Source organism: Ranitomeya imitator, chromosome 2 (genome assembly GCF_032444005.1).
Source record: "Ranitomeya imitator isolate aRanImi1 chromosome 2, aRanImi1.pri, whole genome shotgun sequence".
NCBI lineage: Eukaryota > Metazoa > Chordata > Amphibia > Anura > Dendrobatidae > Ranitomeya > Ranitomeya imitator.
The window spans coordinates 376,371,176-376,394,711 of NC_091283.1; the positions used below are offsets into that span (position 1 = coordinate 376,371,176).

The 23,536-nt window shown below is 43.6% G+C and overlaps 1 protein-coding gene across 2 annotated transcripts; it reads left to right on the top strand.

Annotated features, from left to right (window-relative positions):
* Positions 1-1,280: 1,280 nt before the first annotated feature.
* Positions 1,281-21,757, top strand: LOC138664022 (oocyte zinc finger protein XlCOF8.4-like). Of its 2 annotated transcripts, none has more exons than XM_069750426.1 (7): positions 1,281-1,475; positions 3,801-3,949; positions 4,052-4,231; positions 4,315-4,438; positions 4,518-4,615; positions 4,792-4,882; positions 19,808-21,757. In XM_069750426.1, the coding sequence occupies exons 2-7, from the start codon at positions 3,872-3,874 to the stop codon at positions 20,650-20,652; spliced, it is 1,416 nt and encodes a 471-aa protein (XP_069606527.1). In that variant the 5' UTR covers positions 1,281-1,475; positions 3,801-3,871; the 3' UTR covers positions 20,653-21,757. The 2 variants fall into 2 exon arrangements, with proteins under 2 accessions (XP_069606527.1, XP_069606528.1); XM_069750427.1 differs by having other exon boundaries at positions 1,305-1,475; positions 3,871-3,949.
* Positions 21,758-23,536: the final 1,779 nt, after the last annotated feature.

Here is a 23,536-nt window from a genome sequence, read left to right on the forward strand (position 1 = left end):
ATTGATAGCCGGCGAGGAAATGACAAAAAAGCCAGGTTAAATAGGAAACTCCCATAACCTGATGGAACAGGTGGACACCAGAGACCGCAGAGAACACAAGTCACCCAGTACCATCAGTAACCACCAGAGGGAGCCCAAAAACAGAACTCACAACACGTCCCGTAGCAATTCCCTCCAATTTTTGGAAAAGGCTATACAGTAGCTTTTGCAGATTCATTTGGGCAAGTGGGCATCCATGTACTCGTGGAGAAGTCCTGATCAGGTTCAAACAAAAAGGGGGGCCATAGCCTCCCGAATGTAGAAGGTATTACATGGCAGCGGTACACACTAGAGTCCTGGACTTCTTCCATCATTTGGAGGGGAAATTATTCGTCAAACTATCTCAATCCATTTGTCCTAAAGTTCTTACCACTTTCCCATGGTGCGCTCATTTAACTGTTCCCTCTCCTGTCATCATGTCATATAGTACCTACGCCATTGTTCTGGCTTTGAGATCCTATAAAAAAAGCTTATCATTAATCGACCCCCAGGGCCCTGATTTCTGATAATCCGGATTTCCTACCAGGACTATCTGCAAATAGATTTCTCAGTTCAAACAAATCCCATCCGATATTCTTTTCTTATGTCATCTCCAATACTTCACTGCTCCCCCTGAATGACTTGCTACAGGGAAGAGATGCTTCTCAGAAGGTTCATTTTGAATATAGTCAGTTACAACACTTCTATTCAACTATGAAGAAGCGTGCACATCTTCATAGAGATCTCACAAAGTTTGAAAAACTGTGCCTATCATCGTACCCCCCTACACACTCCTACACCCTAATTTATAATCTCCTCATTGCCCAGGTAACTGACAATACGCCTGCATTTTGCGATGCATGGGAAAGGAAACTGGGGAAATCCTTCTCTGACTCACAATGGGATAAGCATTTCTTCCTAATACATAAAATCTCAAAAGGGTCCAAAGATCAGGAAACCTCCTTCAAAATTATCTCTAGATGGTACCGGGTACTGGCGATCCCCCATAGATGGTACCCAGTGGTCTCAGACAGATGTTGGAGGTGTGGGAAGGGGGAGGGGACAATGTCACACATATGGTGGGGGTGCCCTAGCTATAATATTTTTTGGTCAAAGGTGCTTCCCTTGATTGAGAAAATAACTGGTTTGACCATCCTCAATATGCCAGAAATCCTCTGATGGTTACATCTCAGTTTATCTGTGTTCAACTCAGGTCAGATCATGAGATCCCTGACTCCTCCCCTCCGTATGGCTGATCACATGACTGTGACATCATTACAGGTCCTGTAAGCACATATAACTGCTGCTGGCACTAGGAAGAGCTGATCGGTGAGGGTGACAGGTGTTGCACCTCCACTGATCTGTTATTGATAACCTAGCCTGAGGATAAGCCATCAATGTAAAGTACTGGACATCCCCTATAAACTCTTCAGTACCGAGCTATAACTTTCACTAAGGTAAGATATCTGGGTATAAGGTGTATGTTCAATCCTTCCATTAACCATTGCATATATCACCACTAAGGAGTGTGTCGGGGTGCATGGATTGGGCTCAGAAGATTCACAATGGGTAGGTGGGTGTCGACTGTATTATGCTGCCAGCATCTGCGTCTAACAACCATGATCGAAGCGAGCTCTGATTGCTGCTGTTTAACTCCTTAAATGCCGCTGTCAATCACAACACATTAAGGCTATGTGCCCACATTGCAGAAATGCTGCGGAAATGTCTGCAGCATTTCCGCAACTCCCTGCCACGGGTAAAACGCAATGTGTTTTCCCACAAAACACAAGTGATTTGCAAGCGTTTTTAGCTTGCAGAATGCTTGTGTTTTCCAAGCGATGTGTAGCATCGCTTGGAAAAGTGATTGACAGGTTGGTCACACTTGTCAAGCATAGTGCTTGACAAGTGTGACCAACTTTTTACTATTAATGCTGCCTATGCAGCATCAATAGTAAAAGAATGTTAAAAATAATAAAAAAAGATATGGTTATTCTCACCTTCCGACGGCCCCTGATCTCAGCGGCGCTCACGGTACATTTCATTCCCAGGGAAGGACCTTTGTGACATCACAGACACGTGACCACGATGTCAGCTCAGGTGATTTGCGCAATGCATCCCTGGGAACAGAAGCCGCCGCATGCACCGCTGAGAGCCGGGAGGACTCAGGTGGCCATCAGATGGTGAGTATATCCATATTTTTTATTTTAATTCATTTTTTTTTTACATGAATATGGATCCCAGGGCCTGAAGGAGAGTCTCCTCATGAAGCGCTCACTTTACGCATGGTGGGCATAGCCACGTGCGTAAAGTGAGCGTTTCAATGCAATCCCATGGCTGTGGAATCGCCACAATTCTGCAGAAATAATGAACATGCTGCGGATTTTACCGCTATGTGATTCCGCAGCGGGAAAATCCGCAGCATGGGCACAGCGACTGCAGAATCCCATAGGATTGCATGGGAATGCGTTTTTTAAGCGTTTCCGCTGATGCAAAAAACGTGGCAGAAACGCATAAAAAACGCAACGTGGGCACACAGCCTAATGGAGTCATTCAGAACTACAGATCATCCCGCAAAAAAAAAAAAATTCTCATATGGCTAGGTCGACAGAAAAATAAAAATTAATATAGTCTTGTATAAAGAAGAGGGAAAAATGAAAATGCAAAAATGAAAGATGGGGTATTTATAACTTACTTTATAACTTTTTTGTTGGGCGTAATAACAATAGAGGGTTTTGTAGGGGTCTTATGACCTGTAATCCATATTATCTCTGAGGAATGGCTGCCACAGACCAACAGCTGATAGGTTTGGGCATATAAAATGGTGATTAAAAAGGACTCTGTTGTTCTGCTTCTAAGCATCACTACATGAAGGAACAGCACATTGGTGACATTACGTCCTAACCATGTACAGAGCGGGGTACGAAAACAAGACCGTTTCACATCGCTTGTGTGGTTTGTACATGATGACTCTTCTTGTTCTGTCGTGTTATTAAAGTAAAACTGTCTTTATTGTCCAAACCAACCAATGAGCTTTCAAATCACCAGGGCAACCAATCAGATCTCAGATTTCTTCTTACCACAGATACCAATCAGAGCTCAAGTTTTATTTTACCTCAGCAGTGTAAGAAATGACTGAGGCCTCTGTCTCTTTCCTGCCAGTCAGGTGTTTCTCTGCGGAGGACAGTGGTGGTGTTTGTACCACATGAACTATTGTGATAGTGGAGGCCAATGTACACACAGGACCATTCATAAAAACACAACTCTCTCTTACTGATCAGAAGGATTTGGGAAGAATTTGGAGCAAACCTCTGGTAAAAATCCATAAAATTGGCTTCTCCACCTGGTAGCAAAAAATGTCAGAGAAGCAGCAATAAAAATTCTGAGGTAAAGTCCTGCCTGGGTGGAGCCTCCAATGTGAGGAAGCTGGGCCCCAATCAGTACATCAAACTAAAGCAGTGATTGTATGCACTGTAGTAGTTTTTCTACACAAATTCACTTGGAAACTGTTCACAAAACATCTCCCATTATTTGCAACAGGATATTGACACTGCTGTTAATACAACTGTGGATTTATCCTCCAGGGACTTGAAAAATATTTTAATGTTCCTTATGTTAGCCGTTTCCACTTGGAAACAATTTTCATTTACCATCCATGGATTCTTCCTAAATTGTGGTAGTAAACATCGACACATTACATCGCCTCATATGTTTCTCTTTATTATCTCCAGTCATATTATTATTATATGGGATTCTTTATGACGTTACATCTTCTACTCCTTCAGGTTCCTAAAATATCAGATCTTCTCAGTAGAGATCTTCTATATAAGAGAATTTTTCTGATTGACTGTCTAGGATGGGTTGCGACAGGGACAAGATGGCAGAGAGAATATTGCACCTCACCCTAGAGATCCTCTTTCGGCTTACTGGAGAGGTGAGAGTTTCTGTATATATGGGAATAACAGAGAGAACTGGAGAGGTGTCGACTCTGGAAATGTCTGAAGTGAGATTTATTAATGTGTCTCTCCATAACCAGGATTACACAATAGTGAAGAAGACCTCTAGTGAGCGCTGTCAGGCCCCTGTGTCTGAGGGATGGGGAAGACCCCTGAGCCCAATCACGGGGCCTGCATCTCACCTCCTGATGCACGAGGACATTAATGGCCAGAAGATACTAGAACTCACCTACAAGATGATTGAGCTGCTGACTGGAGAGGTGACACTGCTGACAATGCTGGGACATTATATAGTAATGCTATCAAGAGATCAGGGAGATGACTGTATCATTGTATGTGTCAGGTTCCTATAAGGTGTCAGGATGTCACCATCCATTTTTCCATGGAAGAGTGGGAGTATTTAGAAGGACACAAAGATCAGTACAAGGGCATCATGATGGAGGTTCTCCAGCCCCTCACATCACCAGGTAATAGACAGGACTAAACACACACGACCTATAATTATCTGTAAGTAAATAATTCAGTACCTGCATGTGTTTCCTCCAGTTCTATCCAGTAACGGGACAACACCAGAGAGATGTCCCCATCCTCCTCTTCCACAGGACTGTAACCGAAATAATTCCAATGTTCCTCAGGATCATCAGGTAGATAGACAAAATGTCTGTCCTATGATGTGTAGAAGGCTGTGAAGGTCTTGGTTTATCCACCAGTATTATATGTTTTATACTTGTATAATGAGAACAGTGGACATGGCAGGATTAGAGCTGATCATAGATGTGTCTTCTCCATCTGTCTGTGACTTTTACATTATTTCTTTCAGGTTAACGATCTGCCACATATTAATACTACAGAGACATATGTGAGGGGTGGTGAACAGTGTAAAGAGGAGATTCCTACAGATAACAGCACAGGTGAGTAGTGACCAATAAATCCAGTTTCTTTAAAATTGGTATTGTACAAGCGACGGGACGAATGATAGATGTCTGCGGAATACTTGCTTGGTCAACGTCTGACCTCCCCTTACACATGAATGTTGGGCCACTGTAACATTGCGTTAAAATGCAATAAGAGACTATCAAATCATCAGCTCAGGATGCAAAAAAATAAGTTCTCACACAGCCCCATATCCCGAAAACTGAAAATATTATGTGTCTCGGAAAATGGCAACACATGGCAATTATTTTTTACAAAGGTCAGTTTTATCAGATAGTGGACTTGGTAACTGAAAAAAACAATTGTGGAATTGTACTTTTTTTGCAATCTCAACACACGTTAAATATTTTTCCCGCTTTCCAGTGCATCACATGATAAAATAAACCAAATAAACCGAATCATTCAAAAGTATAGTTTATCCCACAGTAAACTAGCTCTCATATGGCTATGTGGACCGAACAATAAAAAAAAAAGTTATTGGTTTTGGAAGAAGGGGAGGAAAAAATGAAAAAAAAAAAAAAAAAAAGAGAAAAAAAGAAATTGGCTGCGGCATGAAGGGGTTAAACACTACAGAGAGCAGCTGATGAAATACTGGGATGCAGATACCGGTGAAAATAATGATGGAATGGGGGGCTATAAACTTCCATCATCGAACCTGTGCATCTGAGATCGCAATATGCGCAATGACGTCAATACAGCTCTCAATCTATGTCTGTCTGGAGCAGCGGGAGATTTTTTTTTTACAGTACATTTTGGTAAACGGTGGGGACACAATACTGTGCCAATGGGTTGCATGGTAACATACCATTGAGCAAGGGGGACGTGTGGGAACATCCTACTGTGACGGGCCATATGAGGGACATCATACTGCATGGGGGATTGTTTGCAGACATCACACTGTGCAGGGAGACTTTGTGAGGACTTTATACCTTGTATGGGGGCTGTGTAGAATTATTATATTATGTAGGTGGGCTGTGTGGGGACATCATACTGTATAGGTGGGGATGTGTGTGGACATTATACTGTGTAGGTGGGCTTTGTGGGGACATTATACTGTGTAGGTGGGCCTGGGTTCTATTTATAGGACAATTGCCTTATGTTTTCAATGCTAATGAATAGGGGAGTTTCCTGATCTCTACTATATTCTTGTTTTTCTGTTTTATGATAGCCTAGACTATTTATTCGTACACTATACCATAACCCATTGCTGACCCTACATATGAGGTGTAATATGTAATAGTCTAGACTATTTATTCATACACTATACCATAACCCATTGCTGACCCTACATATGAGGTGTAATATGAGTTACAATTGTTAGTTTGTATATACTTTTGATTGTGTATTGGTATATGATCTAATAATAGATAGGTTAGGGTTCATTAGGGACAGCTGGCGACGAGTGGTGGCGTCACTTTCATAATCCTAGGGTGCCAACCTCCATGGCTTAAGTAGAAATGACATCTAAGGCCTGTTTCACACGTCAGTGTCTCCGATACGTGAGGTGACAGTTTCCTCACGTACCGGAGACACTGACACACGTAGACACATAAAAATCAATGCATCTTTTCAGATGTCAGTGATTTTTTGCGGACCGTGTCTCCGTGTGCCAAACACGGAGACATGTCAGTGTTCGTGGGAGCGCACGTATTACACGGACCCATTAAAGTCAATGGGTCTGTGTAAAACACGTACCGCACACGGACGTTGTCCATGTGCCGTGCAGGAGACAGCGCTACAGTAAGCGCTGTCCCCCCCACTGGTGCTGAATCCACGATTCATATCAAACGCTGCTGCAGGGAAGATATGAATAATAGTGTTTACAGAGGTGGAGTCGCATATTCATTACTGTAATCGGCGGCCCCACGTGACCGCATACAGGAGAAGCTGCAGCCAGGAGAGGAAGCAGCGCCGGCGAGGGAGCGAGCCGGGTGAGTATTTTCTGAACAGCGGGGGAAAGGGGGGGGGCACACAGGGGGTGGGAGGGCGGGGGGAAGATAGATCTTTATTTTAAACACTATTATTCATATCTTCCCTGCAGCAAACGCTGCTGCAGGGAAGATATGAATCGCGGATTCAGCACGATGCAGGGGACAGCGCTAAACTTTAGCGCTGTCTCCTGCACGGTGCATGTGGTACCCAGTGGGCATACGGGCAGCACACGTTTGCCGCACGTGTGCCACACTGATGTGCCATGTGAGCACACGGACACGGATAACTCCAGTACCGTTTTTATAAGGTACTGGAATTATCTGGACGTGTGTAACCGGCCTAAGGAAAGATTAGTGTTTTCTGGGTCCAATTAGGCTTTCCCTTGAGGACTATAAGTGTAGTCGCCATATCATTTTTATATTATCCCCATTGGGTGTACTGATCTCTTGATGAGGGAAAACTAGTTTACATATATCAATATTTTTGTGTGTTTTTTTTAATCTCTTTATGACCTTGGAATTTTCTTACTTTTTGCGTTTTAGTTTTTTGCTCCCCTTATTCCCAGAGTCATAACTTTTTTTCGTCAATATGGCCTTATGATAGCTTGTTTTTTTGCGGAACAAGTTGTACTTTCTTAATACTGGAAAACTGGAAAAAAATTCCAAATGTGGTGATATTGCAAAAGAAATTCAATTCCAAATTGTTATTAACCATGTTTACTAAATGCTAAAACGGACATGACACGATGTTTCTTCAGGTCATTATGAGTTCGCAGATATGAAACATGTATGGTTCTTTTTTTTATTTAAGTGGTGAAAAACAATTCCAAAGTTTGTAAAAAAAAAAAAAGCGCCATTTTCCGAGACCCATAGAGTCTCCATTGTTTTGGGATCTGAGGATGCGTGAGGGCTTATTTTTTATTGGAAAAAGTACTGAGGGCACTACAAAATAATTTATAGGATCACTAGCCACACACTTAGTGAAGTGCGGAAAACATAGAAGAAAAAGAAGTGTGCAAACACATGGCTAGGATCACCATTAAATAACATCAATAATTTTATTTAAATACAAATATGTACGCAAAACAAAAGACACGTTTAACCCCTTAGCGACCGCCGATACGCCTTTTAACGGCGGCCGCTAAGGGTACTTAAACCACAGCGCCGTTAATTAACGGCTCTGTGGAAAAAGTTAATAACGCCCCCCAGAGTCGGATTTTCTCCAGGGTCTCGGCTGCCGAGACCCCAGAGAACATGATTTGGGGGTTTTTTTTATCGACCCCGCTTTTGCGATCGCTGATAATTAACCGTTTTCCGGCGATCGCTAAAAAAAAAAAAAAATGCGATTTCTTTTTAATTTCTCTGTCCTCCGATGTGGTCGCACATCAAAGGACAGAGAAAAGGGGTCCCCGATCGCCCCCCGATACTCACCTATCTCCCCCGGTGCTCCTCGTGGCTCCCGGTGGGCGCCGCCATCTTTAAAATGGCGGCCGGCCCCGGGAGAATCTTTGGGGTCTCAGCTGCCGGGGGTAGCCGAGACCCCAAAGAGCATGATCGGGGTCGGTTTTACCGACCCCTGTTTTGCGATCGCCGGTAATTAACTGTTTACCGGCGACCGCAAAAAAAAAAAAAGCAAAGTGTAATTCTGTCCTCTGATGTGATCGCACATCAGAGGACAGAGAAATAGGGGGATTCTGGGACCCTATCATACTTACCGGTGTCCCTGGGTCCTCCTGCTGCTCTGTGAGTTCTGTTGTCTTTTTATTTTCACAACTCTGCATTCTAAACTTCTGTGAAGCACTTGGGCATTCAAAGTTCTCACCACACATCTAGATAAGTTCCTTGGGGGGTCTAGTTTCCAAAATGGGGTCACTTGTGGGGGATTTCTACTGTTTAGGTACATCAGGGGCTCTGCAAACGCAACATAATGTCCGCAGACAATTCTATCAAAGTCTGCATTCCAAAACGGCGCTCCTTTCTTCCGAGCTCTGCCGTGCGCCCAAACAGTGGTTTACCCCCACATATGGGGTACCAGCGCACTCAGGACAAATTGGACAACAACTTTTGGGGTCCAATTTCTCTTGTTACCCTTGTGAAAATAAAAACTTGGGGGCTAAACTATCTTTTTTGTGGAAAAAAAAATATTTTTTATTTTCACGACTCTGCATTCTAAACTTCTGTGAAGCACTTGGGCATTCAAAGTTCTCACCACACATCTAGATAAGTTCCATGGGGGGTCTAGTTTCCAAAATGGGGTCACTTGTGGGGGATTTCTACTGTTTAGGCACATCAGGGGCTCTCCAAACGCGACATGGCGTCCGATCTCAATTCCAGACAATTCCAGACAATTCTACATTGAAAAAGTAAAACGGCGCTCCTTCACTTCCAAGCTCTGCAGTGCACCCAAACAGTGGTTTACCCTCACATATGGGGTATCGACGTATTCAGGAGAAATCGCACAACAACTTTTGTGGTCTAATTTCTCCTGTTACCCTTGTGAAAATAAGAATTTGTGGGCGAAAAGATCATTTTTGTGTAAACAAAAGCGATTTTTTTTTTTATTTTCACGGCTCTACGTTATAAACTTCTGTGAAGCACTTGGGGGTTTAAAGTGCTCACCACACATCTAGATAAGTTCCTTAAGGGGTCTAGTTTCCAAAATGGCATCACTTGTGGGGGGTTTCCACTGTTTAGGCACATCAGAGGCTCTCTAAACGTGACATGGCGTCCGATCTCAATTCCAGCCAATTCTGCATTGCAAAAGTCAAACGGCGCTCCTTCACTTCCAAGTTCTGTGGTGCGCCCAAAAAGTGGTTTACCCCCACATATGGGGTATTGGCGTATTCAGGAGAAATTGCGTAACAAAATTTATGGTTACATTTCTGTTTTTACACATGTGAAAATAAAAAAAATGGTTCTGAATTAAGATGTTTGCAAAAAAAAGTTAAATGTTCATTTTTTCCTTCCACATTGTTTCAGTTCCTGTGAAGCACGTAAAGGGTTAATAAACTTCTTGAATGTGGTTTTGAGAACCTTGAGGGGTGTAGTTTTTAGAATGGTGTCACACTTCGTAATTTTCTATCATATAGACCCCTCAAAATGACTTCAAATGTGATGTGGTCCCTAAAAAAAAAAATGGTGTTGTAAAAATGAGAAATTGCTGGTCAACTTTTAACCCTTATAACTCCCTAACAAAAAAAAATTTTGTTTCCAAAATTGTGCTGATGTAAAGTAGACATGTGGGAAATGTTATTTATTAACTATTTTTTGTGACATATCTCTGTGATTTAAGGGCATACAAATACAAAGTTTGAAAATTGCAGAATTTTAAAAATTTTCGCCATATTTCCGTTTTTTTTTCATAAATAATCGCAAGTAACATCGAAGAAATGTTACCACTAACATGAAGTACAATATGTCACGAAAAAACAATCTGAGAATCAGCGGGATCCGTTGAAGCGTTCCAGAGTTAACACCTCATAAAGTGACAGTGGTTAGAATTGTAAAAATTGGCTCGGTCATTAAGTACCAAATTAGCTCTGTCACTAAGGGGTTAAAAACAATTAAAAATGCAGGCGACAAGGGCAGAAGGTGGAATAAATTTTCCTGACCTGGGTAGATACAATTTAGCAGCTAATTTTAGATATGCCATTGACTGGATAAAGGGGGGTCTCTCACTACGCCAACGTTGACCTAGAACAACAATTTTACCCGCATATCTCATTGTCGGCTTTGTTACATTTGAAAGGGGAGGTTCTTCCGGTAGAGATACGGGATCATCCGACTTTGTGGCAAACAGTACTGACGTGGAGACGTTGTAGAAAGATTTGTAAACTAAGGGCAGGTTTGTCCCCATATCAGCCTTTCTTGGATAATCCGGGGTTCTTAAGGGGCTCCGCACCATCCTTCTATAGACGTCTGGCCTCTCAGGGTTGTAGGCAAGCAATCGATCTACTGGATCTTAATTTTTCGGTATTAACCTTTGAGGCGGCATCGCAACGCTTTCCACTATCTAGTAACAATCCTTTCCATTTCCTTCAGGCGCGCAGTTTAGCACAGAAGTGTCGGCCGATTGGAGGGGCGGGAGAGGGGAGGACAAACCTAGATGGATTTATCAGAAATACAAGAACACAACCGGCGTCTATAAGTAACATCTACTCGGTAATACGCAAAAAATGGTCGTGGGAAGGGAAAACTACGGGAGTGGCTAGATGGTTGAGAGACCTCCCAGGTCTCAAGGTGGAGGATCTTCTTGACGCTACACTAGCGCAAAGAAAAGTACTATCATATAGTAGCTACACTGACATGGCTCTACTAATATTACATAGAGCCTACATCACGCCCTATCTGCAATCTAGGATGTCTCCTGTCTCAGTCTACTTGTGTTCTAAATGTAAATCCCGCAACACGGATATCTATCACCATCTGTGGAGCTGCCCGAAAATTCAGGAGTTGTGGGGTAGTGTTCATGATGAGCTACAAAAGTTGTGTGGAGTCAGTTTTGCGCTCACCCCTCAATGGGCTATTTTTAACATTCTTGATGAGGCACAACACAAATTATCCAAATATATCAAAGCTACACTCATGATATGGGCCTCGGCGACCAGGAAGAGCATACTACATCAATGGTTAAACCCAGCAACTCCATCGCTTTCTCTTGTTCGTACAAAGATCCAATTCATATTTAAAATGGATTGGATGGATGCTTTGACTAATAAGGAGAAAATGTCAGGCAGATTTTTGTCTACGTGGTCTACTCTTATCCCGTCTCTGCCTTTGGAGACTAGAGAGAAGCTGAGAGCGCAGTTCAAAAACACACAATGGTACTTATTACAGCGGATAGGCGGCAACCAGTTCCGTAACTAGCTTTGACAGCTATGCGCATGCAGAGATTGGGGTTCCTGGGTGGGGGAGGGTTTGGGTTGAGTTTATGACTTCTGATTCATTTTGTTATTACCAATTGTTTGTTGGATATATTGAAAATTTTAATAAACAGATTCACAAAAAAAAAAAAAAAACAATTAAAAAGCCATTGAAGCTAATATAAATACTAGCTGGAAGACCATGTAAAGACCAACCAGACTCCTCCACTGTGTGCACCTGGGAAAGGATATACTAGGGATGTTATGAGTATAATACACCAAAAACACTCCTGGGGAAGGAAAAAAAAAAAACACGCGAGTAATCACAGCGAATCAATCCAATATAAAAGTGACAGCCTATATGCATGAATCTGTGAGCTTGAACAAACAAGGTATTCCTGAAAGATATCATCATCATTACTAAAATGGTAAATTAAAAGTTAAATAAAACACACACACACACGAAATCTGCGTGAAACGCAATATCTGTTTAATTTTCAAAAACTTTATAAGGGTACATTTCCACGGTCAGTAAACGCTGCGGGTTGGATGCTGCGTACATTTGCAGAGCGGCTAATGGATGGCATTTGAAGGAATCTCATTTCCACTATGTGTGCACCAGCGCCCATGGCTTCCTTGAGGAGAGGGACATGCGGTGCGTCTTTCCAGACAGCAGCATGTCAATTTATATTGCGGAGATGATCAGTCTCCACAAGATAAACGTCCTCGTACAATGTATAGAGCGCGGTGATTTCGCACGGTCAAATGAACACGTACCTGCCAGCAGCACAGGGGGGCATATAGTGACTGGGGCGGCCAAGTGCCAGCACCACAAGGGGGCCAAGTGCCAGCACCACAAGGGGGCTATGTGCCAGCACAGGGGGGCACTGACGGTACTACAAGATAATTAACAGGATCACTAGCCACACACTTAGTGAAGTACAGAAAACATGGGAGAAAAAGAAGTGTGCAAACACAAGGCTAGGATCACCGTTAAATAAAATCAATAACTTTATTAAAATACAGATACGCAAGACAAAAAAGACACGTTTAGAAACAAATAAAAACAGCGATTTGATCCAATATAAAGTGACAGGCTACATGTATGAATCTGTGTGCTTGAACAAACAAGGTATTCCTGAGAGAATATGATCAATAGAGCAAAAGAAAATATATATGAATGAAACAGTTCAAGTAGCAAAGCAGTATGTCAATAATAATAATAATCATTATATAGCACCAACATATTCTGCAGCTCTTTACAGTTACCGTATTTTTCGGACTAAAAGACGCACTTTTTCCCCCCCAAAAAAGGGGGGAAAATGGTGGGTGCGTCTAATAGTCGCAATGCAGGCTTACCTAGGTGGCAGAGGTGCGGTGGCAGAGGTCCGGTGGCAGAGGTGCGGTTGCAGGGGGTGTGGCGGCAGAGGAGGCGCAGTAAGCGGGGTCCCTTGCCCCGGTATGGTGATGCAGCAGGCCCGGTATGCAGCAGAGCCGGGTGAATCCTCTTGATATCGGTGGTGGCGGCCATTTTCCGGAGGCCGCGTGTGCGCAGATGGAGCGCTCTGCTTCCCGGGGCTTCAGGAAAATGGCCGCCGCGATCTCCATCTGCGCACGCGCGGCCTCCCGCGGCCATTTTCTTGAAGCCCCGGGAGCAGAGCGCTTCATCTGCACACGCGCGGCCTCAGGAAGATGGCCGCGCCCACCGATAACAAGAGGATTCACCCGGCTCTGCTGCATACCGGGCCTGCTGCATCACCATACCGGGGAAAGGGACCCCGCTTACTGCGCCTCCTCTGCCGCCACACCCCCGCCACCGCACCTCTGCCACCGGACCTCTGCCACCGCACCTCTACCACCTAGGTAAGCCTGCATGGTACGCCAGGGACCCCTCTCATGCCATATCTCTCACTGCACCTCCTGATCCCAGCACCTCCTGATCCCAGCACCTTCTCATCCCAGCACCTTCTCATCCCAGCACCTCCTCATCCCAGCATCACCCCACCTCTGCCGACACCTTGCCTCCTGTGACCCTGCTCTGCCACCGCCATAAGATACTGTAAATTCGGACAATAAGACGGACCCCCATGTTATAAAAAAATCTTTTTTTCTGCAATTTTCACCCCAAATTTGGGGTGCGTCTTATGGTCCGGTGCGTCTTATAGTCCGAAAAATACGGTAAACCGTTTCAAACACAACAGTAATAAGTAACAACGTTAACAATAATATAATGATTAAAGCAAAATAAGACGACCCTGCTCGTGAGAGCTTACAATCTAATAATAATAATAATCTTTATTTATATAGCGCCAACATATTCCGCAGCGCTTTACAGCTGTTTCAAACACAACAGTCATAAGTAATAACGTTAGCAATACAATAATTAAAGCAAAATAAGATGACCATGCTCGTGAGAGTTTACAATCTACAATGAGGTGGGGGAGATACAAAGTACAGGTGTGTATTTACAATGATGTATTTACAATGATGGTCCAGCCATCTTCAGGGGGTGGGGGATAAATGGGGATAGTGAATGGGCTACACACACAAACATAAAATGACTTTGATTAGGGAACTTGATAGGCCGCTCTGAACAAATGTGTTTTGAGGGAGCGCCTAAAACTATGTAAATTGTGGATGGTCCTAATATCTTGGGGTAGAGCATTCCAGAGGATTGGCGCAGCGCGGGAGAAGTCTTGGAGTTGGGAGTGGGAGGTACGGATGAGTGCAGAGGTTAATCGAAAGTCATTTGCAGAGCGCAGAGGTCGGTTAGGCTGATAGACCGAAATGAGGGAGGAGATGTAAGGGGGTGCCACACTGTGGAGAGCTTTGTGGGTGAGAAAAAGTACTTTGAATTGTATCCTGTAATGAATAGGCAGCCAGGGGGAGGCCAATTAGTAGAGCATTGCAGTAGTCCAGGCGGGAGTGGATCAGGGCGACAGTGAGGGTTTTTGTTGTTTCCATGGTGAGAAAAGGACGAATTCTAGAGATGTTCTTTAGGTGTAAGCGGCACGAGCGGGCAAGAGATTGTATATGGGATGTGAAGGAGTGATTGGAGTCAAACATAAAACCCAGACAGCGCGCCTGCTGCTGGAGTGTTATTATAGTGCCACCTACGGAGAGGGAGATGTCACATTTAGGGAGGTTAGTAGACGGCGGGAGCAGAAGGAGTTCAGTTTTGGAGAGGTTGAGTTTCAAATAGAGAGCGGACATGATGTTGGAGACTGCGGACAGACAGTCACTGGCATTCTGTAGTACAGCGGGAGTAAGGTCAGGGGATGATGTGTATAGTTGTGTGTCACCAGCATAAAGATGGCACTGAAGGCCAAATCTGCTGATGGTCTGTCCAATTGGGGCCGTGTAGAGGGAGAAGAGAAGGGGGCCAAGGACTGAGCCCTGAGGTACCCCGACAGCGAGAGGAAGAGGAGATGAAGTGGAGCCAGAGAACAGAACACTGAAGGAGCGGTCAGAAAGATAGGAGAGAGCAGTGTCCTTAATGCCTAGTGACTGGAGCCTAGAGAGTAGGAGAGGGTGGTCAACAGTGTTGAAAGCTGCAGAAAGGTCGAGAAGAATGAGCAGAGAGTGGTCACCGTTACATTTTGCTGTCAGAAGGTCATTGGTCACCTTGATGAGTGCCGTTTCTGTTGAACGTAGGGGGCGGAAACCAGACTGTGAAGGGTTTAGGAGGGAACGAGTGGAGAGGTAACCGGTAAGGCGGGAGTAGACCAGGCTCTCCAAGAGTTTAGAGATGAAGGGGAGATTGGAAACTGGTCTGAAGTTGTTTGTGCAGGATGGGTCGAAAGCAGGTTTCTTTAGTAATGGAATAATGATAGAGTGTTTGAAGGAGGAGGGGATAATGTCAAAGGAGAGGGAGAGATTAAAGATTGTAGTTAGGTGAGTTGTGACGACTGGAGAGAGAGACTGGAGGAGATGTGAGGGAATGGGGTCGGTAGTGCATGTAGTCGGATGAGAAGAAGAGAGGAGCCTGGAGACTTCTTCTTCTGTGATGGGATCGAATGTGGAGAGTAAGCCAGGGGAAATGCAGGGAGGGATGGGAGTCACAGCACTTTGTGGCTGGGAGCGGATTTCCTGACGGATGTTATCTATTTTCTCTATAAAGTGGGAGGCCACATCACCAAGTTTCTTGGGGTTGTTGGATAGTGAGGAGATCAGAGTGGTGAAGTAGGTCTGTTTGGCAAGGTGAAGGGCAGATTTATAGGTTTTTAACCCCTTTACCCCAAGGGTGGTTTGCACGTTAATGACCGGGCCAATTTTTACAATTCTGACCACTGTCCCTTTATGAGGTTATAACTATGGAACGCTTTAACGGATCCTGGTGATTCTGACATTGTTTTCTCGTGACATATTGTACTTCATGATAGTGGTAAAATTTCTTTGATATTACCTGCGTTTATTTGTGAAAAAAATGGAAATTTCGCAATTTTCCAAATTTGAAATTTTATGCAATTAAATCAGAGATATGTCATACAAAATACTTAATAAGTAACATTTTCCACATGTCTACTTTACATCAGCACAATTTTGAAACCAAAATTTTTTTTTGTTAGGGAGTTATAAGGGTTAAAAGTTGACCAGCAATTTCTCATTTTTACAACACAACTTTTTTTTAGGGACCACATCTCATTTGAAGTCATTTTGAGGGGTCTATATGATAGAAAATACCCAAGTGTGACACCATTCTAAAAACTGCACCCCTCAAGGTGCTCAAAACCACATTCAAGAAGTTTATTAACCCTTCAGTTGTTTCACAGGAATTTTTGGAATGTTTATACCTGTATGTAAATAAAAAAGAACATTTAACTTTTTTTCACAAAAAATTTACTTCAGCTCCAATTTGTTTTATTTTACCGAGGGTCACAGGAGAAAATGGACCCTAAAAGTTGTTGTACAATTTGTCCTGAGTACGCCGATACCCCATATGTGGGGGTAAACCACTGTTTGGGCGCATGACTGAGCTCGGAAGCGAAGGAGCGCCATTTGACTTTTCAATGCAAAATTGACTGGAATTGAGATGGGACGCCATGTTGCGTTTGGAGAGCCACTGATGTGCCTAAACATTGAAACCCCCCCACAAGTGACACCATTTTGGAAAGTAGACCCCCTAAGGAACTCGTATAGTTGTTTTGTGAGAGCTTTGAACCCCCAAGTGTTTCACTACAGTTTATAACGCAGAGCCGTGAAAATAAAAATTCTTTTTTTTTCCATAAAAATTATTTTTTAGCCCCGAGTGTTTGATCGCAGTGTGCCGGGGGTTAATGTGCTGGGTGCGGTCCGTGACCCCTCCTGGCACACAGTGCCAGATGTCAGCTGCGATAGTCCGCTGACACTCGGCCGTGCTCCCCCCGTGAGCGCGGCTGATCGCTCTGGATGTACTATTCCGTCCTTGGGAATTAGGGCCCACCCCACATGGACGGAATAGTATGTCCAATGGCAGAAAGGGGTTAACATAAATTTGAAGTGTATGAAGTCTTCTGGTGTGCGAGTTTTCCTCCATAAGCATTCAGCACTCATAGAGCATCGCTGGAGAAATCGGGTTTGCGATGTGAGCCAGGGCAGTTTTACTCTGTGCTTGGAGGTTCTGAGGGTGAGGGGCGCTACTTGGTCCAGGGTGCTTCTAAGAGTGTCATTGTAGTGATGTACAGCCAGATCAGGACAGGAAAAAGAGGAGATTGGGGACAATGATGAGTGTAGGGAGTCTGAAAGCGTGTGAGGGTTGATAGCATGTAGATTTCTGAATGTGTGGTAGGTAGGAGGGTGCTGGGGTGGGCGAGGAATTGTGAGTGTGAAGGAGAGAATGTTGTGGTCAGAGAGGGGAAGTGGTGAGTTATCTAGGTAGGAGATTGAACAGAGCCGGACGAAGACCAGGTCAAGGGTGTTACCGTCTTTGTGTGTTTCAGAGGTTGAGAGCTGTGAGAGGCCTAGAAAAGTGGTTCGTGAAAGAAGCTGGGATGCAGATGTGGAAGTGAGGCTGTTAATGGGGATGTTGAAGTCTCCCAGGATAAGGGTTGGGAGTTCTGAGGACATGAAGTGCGGCAGCCAGGCAGAGAAATGTTCCAGGAAGTGGGTGGGTTCTCTTAATCCATTCTGCTCTGGCTTACCGCGCATGCGCAGTGGTGTGATTGAACCTACATATGTTCACACTAGACTATTCAATCTGTACTATGCAGGCGAGGTCATATGACCCACAGGTCCTGCGTGCTGCAACATGTACTTCCTCTATATCGGACACACGTGGATACTGATGGTACCCAGCTGATTTCTTTGCGCCTGTGTATCTGTTTTCTTTGGACACCGTCTCATTTCACAACACCTGTTACATGGGAAAATCATATTATATTGAATATATAAGCTTGACATTTGAAACTCACCCCTCACTTTGCCCTGAGGAAGCCACGCTCCATGGCGATATGCATGGGGATCCTAGCCTTGTGTATGCACAGGGCTTATTTTTTACGTGCCGAGCTGACATTTTTATTGACTATTTTGGGGTAGATACAATGTTTTTATCACTTTATTGCCATGTTGCGGCAACCAATAAAAAACAGCACATTGAAGCATGAAACAATAAAGATTCTTGTTTCAGCAAATACTTGGAAATCAAAGCTGAAAAGCATGCTAGCCTAACATCATGACATACCTAAGTCCTTGCGCTGACATTTGGATAGTGATTTGCTTTGTGCTAAGTGCTTAAGGTACCGTTACACTAAATGATTTACCAACGATCACGACCAGCGATACGACCTGGCCGTGATCGTTGGTAAGTCGTTGTGTGGTCGCTGGAGAGCTGTCACACAGACAGCTCTCCAGCGACCAACGATGCCGAAGTCCCCGGGTGACCAGGGTAAACATCGGGTTACTAAGCGCAGGGCCGCGCCTTAGTAACCCGATGTTTACCCTGGTTACCATTGTAAATGTAAAAAAAAAACACAACATACTCACATTCCGGTGTCTGTCACGTCCCCCGCCGTCACCTTCCCTCACTGGCTGTGTCAGCGCCGGCCGTAAAGCACAGCACAGCGGTGACGTCACCGCTGTGCTTTACGGCCGGCGCTCACAGTCAGTGCGGGAAGCTGACGGCGGGGGACGTGACAGACACCGGAATGTGAGTATGTTGTGTTTTTTTTTTTTTTTTTTACATTTACAATGGTAACCAGGGTAAACATCGGGTTACTAAGCGCGGCCCTGCGCTTAGTAACCCGATGTTTACCCTGGTTACAAGTGAACACATCGCTGGATCGGCGTCACACACGCCGATCCAGCGATGACAGTGGGTGATCCAGCGACGAAATAAAGTTCTGGCCTTCTAGCTTCGACCAGCGATGTTACAGCAGGATCCTGATCGCTGCTGCGTGTCAAACACAACGAGATCGCTATCCAGGACGCTGCAACGTCACAGATCGCTATCGTTATCGCTCTAAAGTTGCTCAGTGTGAAGGTACCTTTACACTTCTTAGATAGCTGTTGGACAAATGTTTGTTTGGCCAACAGCTACCTCCCTCAGCTTCACCATACACATAATTTCGGTTCTGAATTAAGTCTCAACCAGACATCTCTGGTGGCTTATCTTCCAGGAGAACAAAATAATAGGAAATTCAATATATTCTATTTATACATGTTAGATGGATAGTTTGTCCTGCCCAAATTACAGAGTTTTTCCTGCAATGAAATTTGCTATATGATTAGCAATTTATGTTGATATTTTAATTTAGAAATGTTATTTAAAGGGACACTGTCACCTGAATTTGGAGGGAACAATCTTCAGCCATGGAGGCGGGGTTTTTGGGTTTTTGATTCACCCTTTCCTTACCCGCTGGCTGCATGCTGGCTGCAATATTGGATTTAAGTTTATTCTCTGTCCTCCGTAGTACATGCCTGCACAAGCCTTTGCAGGCATGTACTACAGAGGACAGAGAATGAACTTCAATCCAATATTGCAGCCAGCGGGTAAGGAAAGGGTGAATCAAAAACCCCGCCTCCATGGCTGAAGATTGTTCCCTCCAAATTCAGGTGACAGTGTCCCTTTAACAAATTATAATTTTTCTGATCCTAGAATTTAAGAAACTAATTCCAGATATTTTTTTCTTGGCAGAAAATTACACTAGAAGCTCAGAAGGACATCTGATATCTTCAGATTTTATAAAAGATGATCGTGGTGTGATAGAAGATGTGCATGAAATGTATTTATACATTCCAACTATACCTACAACCGTTCAAAGCAAAGATTCATCATCTGATTATTTTCAACAAGTCCTATCTACTAATTCATTACATACTGTTAAACAAAATAATCATCTCCAAAGGAGTGTTGAACATCAAAAAGTTTACAAAGAAGAAAGACCATTTTCATGTTCAGAATGTGGCAGACGTTTTACAATTAAATCAAATCTTGCGAAACATGAGAGAATTCACACTGGAGAAAGGCCATTTCCATGTTCAGAATGTAGTAAATGTTTTAACCAGCATTCAGATCTTGTTAGGCATCAAAGAATTCACACAGGGGAAAAACCATTTACATGTTCGGAATGTGGAAAATGTTTTACAGATAAATCAAATCTTGGTAAACATCAGAGAAGTCACACAGGGGTGAAGCCTTATTCATGTTTAGAGTGTGGAAAATGTTTTACCGATAAATCGAGTCTCCGTAAACATAAGAGAAATCACACTGAGGAGAAGCTATTTTCATGTTCAGAATGTGGGAAATGTTTTGGCCACAAATCTGATCTTGTAGCACATGAAAAAATTCACTCTGGGGAGAAGCAATATTCATGTTCAGAATGTGGAAAAACTTTCCATTGGAAATCATATCTTTTCAATCATCAAAAAATTCACACAAACGAGAAGCAATTTTCATGTTCAGATTGTGGGAAATGTTTTAAACGGAAATCTTCCTTTGTTTCTCATCAGAGAATTCACATAAGGGCAAAGTCATTTTAATCTTCTGAACGTGGGAAACATTTTAGTGTAAATCCACTTTTATTTTCTTACACAATCAAATCTTATTGACAATTAAAACCTCACACGGGAGAAACCATCTTCCTGCTCTCAATATGGGAAATATTCACAGAAATCAGGTCTTGTTAAAAACGAAAGGAGATACATAGCAAAAAAAAGCTATTATATTGTACTGTATGCGGTGAATGGTTTAACCAACTTTTTTTTTTCAAACTTATTTCCTTTAAAAATACTACAAAAAAAATACAACACCGCATTAAAGTCATTGGACATCAAAAGATGTACTAGATGTTTAGTATACTTGTTTTGGCAGAGCTTGGTTTATCTGACATCTATCCACTAGTTTTAAAAACTGTCAATTTCTAACTTAAAATACCGCTTCTTGTAGAAAACGACCACTAACCTTTGGCCATGCCATGGTCAAAATTGGGCTGGTATCAGGGGGCCCTAGAAACTTAAGAAGATAAGCAAAAGCCACTCTTGATCGCAATGCAAGTCATATTGCTATGTAGGGAATTGTGGTTTGGACATTTGTGAAATATTTTCTTTAGGCAGTTGTCTTTATATGTTTTATTAGAATGTCACCAGATAAAAGTTCCAGAATCCTCTCTTTTACAAGCGGTTTCCGCCTTTCCTTTTTTTAGCCAGGCTGGCTAATCCAAAGAAGATCTGCAGATTCTGGCAAATACAGTTGCGGCAAACAATTAGAGAGCACCACATCAAAACACTGTCATAGGCAGCCCAATCTTCAGACCTCTGAAAACCTCTGGAATGTAATCAAGAGGATGATGGATAGTCACAAGCCATCAAACAAAGAAGAACTGCTTACATTTTTGCGCCAGAAGCAGTGTGAAAGAGTGTTGGAATGAATGCCAAGATGCATGAAAGCTGTGATTAAAAATCATGATTATTCCACAAAATATTGATTTCTGAACTCTTCCTGAGTTAAAACATTAGTATTGTTGTTTCTAAATGATTATAAACTTGTTTTCTTTGCATTATTTGAGGTCTGAAAGCACTGTTTGTTTTTTTTAATTTTGACGTTTTTCTTTTTCAGAAAAAAAATAAAAAACTTATTACTTGGAAAGTCAGACATGTCAGAAGTTTATAGACTAAAAGAACAATTTTCCATTTTACTCAAAAATATACCTATAAAGAGAAAAATCAGACAAACTGGACATTTTACAGTGGTCTCTTAATTTTTGCCAGAACTGTAAGAGGCAGTTGTCAGGGCTCCCATCTGGGGACCACAGAATACTGACTTGTCCACTGAACCAGGGCCCTGACAATTTATTAGCTCATCAAAACTCTTAGTCACAAATTGTTGTGCTGTACAGTTGTGTCCAAAAGGTTTTAGACTGACACAAATTTTGGTTTTCACTAAATTTCTACTTCAGTGTTTTTGCCGTTATTGAAGTGCATTTATAAAAATTTCAGCTTTTAAACTTTTATTAACAAATACATCAAGTTTATGCAAAGTGTAAGGCAGTGACCCCTGTAACAGCTAGGGGGCGCTGTATGTGCTCTCCAGAATGTGCATGGAAGCATAGTGAGGCCATAAGAGCGTACTGCAGACATAGGTGTGGCTGTAAGTAGAATAGTGAAGCAGTGATTGACTAAAAGTCCTGTAGTAGAGGGGGAGGTGTGTCAGTGTTGTTTTGGAAGCAGACAGAGAAGTTGTCTGCAGAGCTCTTTGTGTGTGGAGCAACACAGGGGCAAAAGGAACTGACACCCTGTGTCCCAGGCTGTCTTGTTTTGCCAGGCTGCAATCCGGAGGATAGCGTGATGTGCGCGGCGTGAGTAGAGACTTGGTATCGGCGGGCAGTCGCCCCAGGGAAACTGGACAAAGGGAAGTCTGGCCTGTGTAGGGACTGCAAAGTAAAGCCGGTTACTGTGTATTTCTGATGGACTGTGTGAAGAAGCAGTGTACTGTGTATTTTCCTTTGGCCTGGATGAAGAATCTGTTTACTGTGTATTACTAAAAGGCATGGCATGGGGCTAGTAACTGTTCGGTGACATCTAAGCCCATGGACTGTGGGAACACTGGTCAGGAGTCTATGTGTGCCCAGCCTGTCTGTATCACCACTACGTGCACAGCCGGCAGAGAACCAGAATTATGCCAGGTACTTGTGAATGGGTGCCAAACAGAGGCTCTCCTGGACATGGGGAGTAAAGTGACTCTGGTCCATCAGTCCCTTGTTGCCGGGGACAACCGCAAAGGACTAAAAGTGGAGGTGATGGGTATCCACTGGGAAATCCGGGAGTACCCGACCGCGGAGGTTGATTTTTCCACACCATGTGTTGACATTAAGCATGTGGTGGGAGTGGCAAAGACCCTTCCATATGGGGCTGTGTTGGGGAGAGATTTGCCCCTGTTTTGGTCCTTGTGGGAAACCAGGGTCAACCCTCTCACGGAAAGTGTTGTACCAGGTGCAGAACCCAAAGATATTGAGATACCTGCAAAAAAGGGGTCGCCAAGCTAGGGACAGAGTGTAATCCCGATAGGCTCCCCCTTGAGGTAATGGCAGGAGAAACTAAAGTGTTGTTTCGGGCGTAGAACCCGAAGATCCTAAGATGTATGCCACAGGGGTCGCCAATTTAGAGTTAGAGTGTAAGCCCGATAGGCTCCCTCTACAGGTTGTGGCAGTAGAGGTTGTGGGGACCCCACTGAACCCTGAGCTGGAGGTGTTCCCTGGTAAGGTTGGTACAGCTCAGATCCAGGGTCCCACACGGAAATGCAGATATAAAAGATGCAGGTATGAGAAGAACCGGGAGTGTATGGTCACAGAGGCGACTGGGGACGTGCGCACGAGGAACCCTCTGGCACCGGTCAAGGATGGGGCTGGGGGTCAGGGTAAATTAGATA

Coding starts and splice junctions, on each gene's coding strand:
- LOC138664022 (XM_069750426.1), top strand. CDS start 3,872: ATGGGTTGCGACAGGGACAAGATGGCAGAGAGAATATTGCACCTCACC. Junction 4,616..4,791: donor ATGTTCCTCAGGATCATCAG/GTAGATAGACAA, acceptor TATTTCTTTCAG/GTTAACGATCTGCCACATAT. Junction 4,883..19,807: donor TCCTACAGATAACAGCACAG/GTGAGTAGTGAC, acceptor TTTTCTTGGCAG/AAAATTACACTAGAAGCTCA.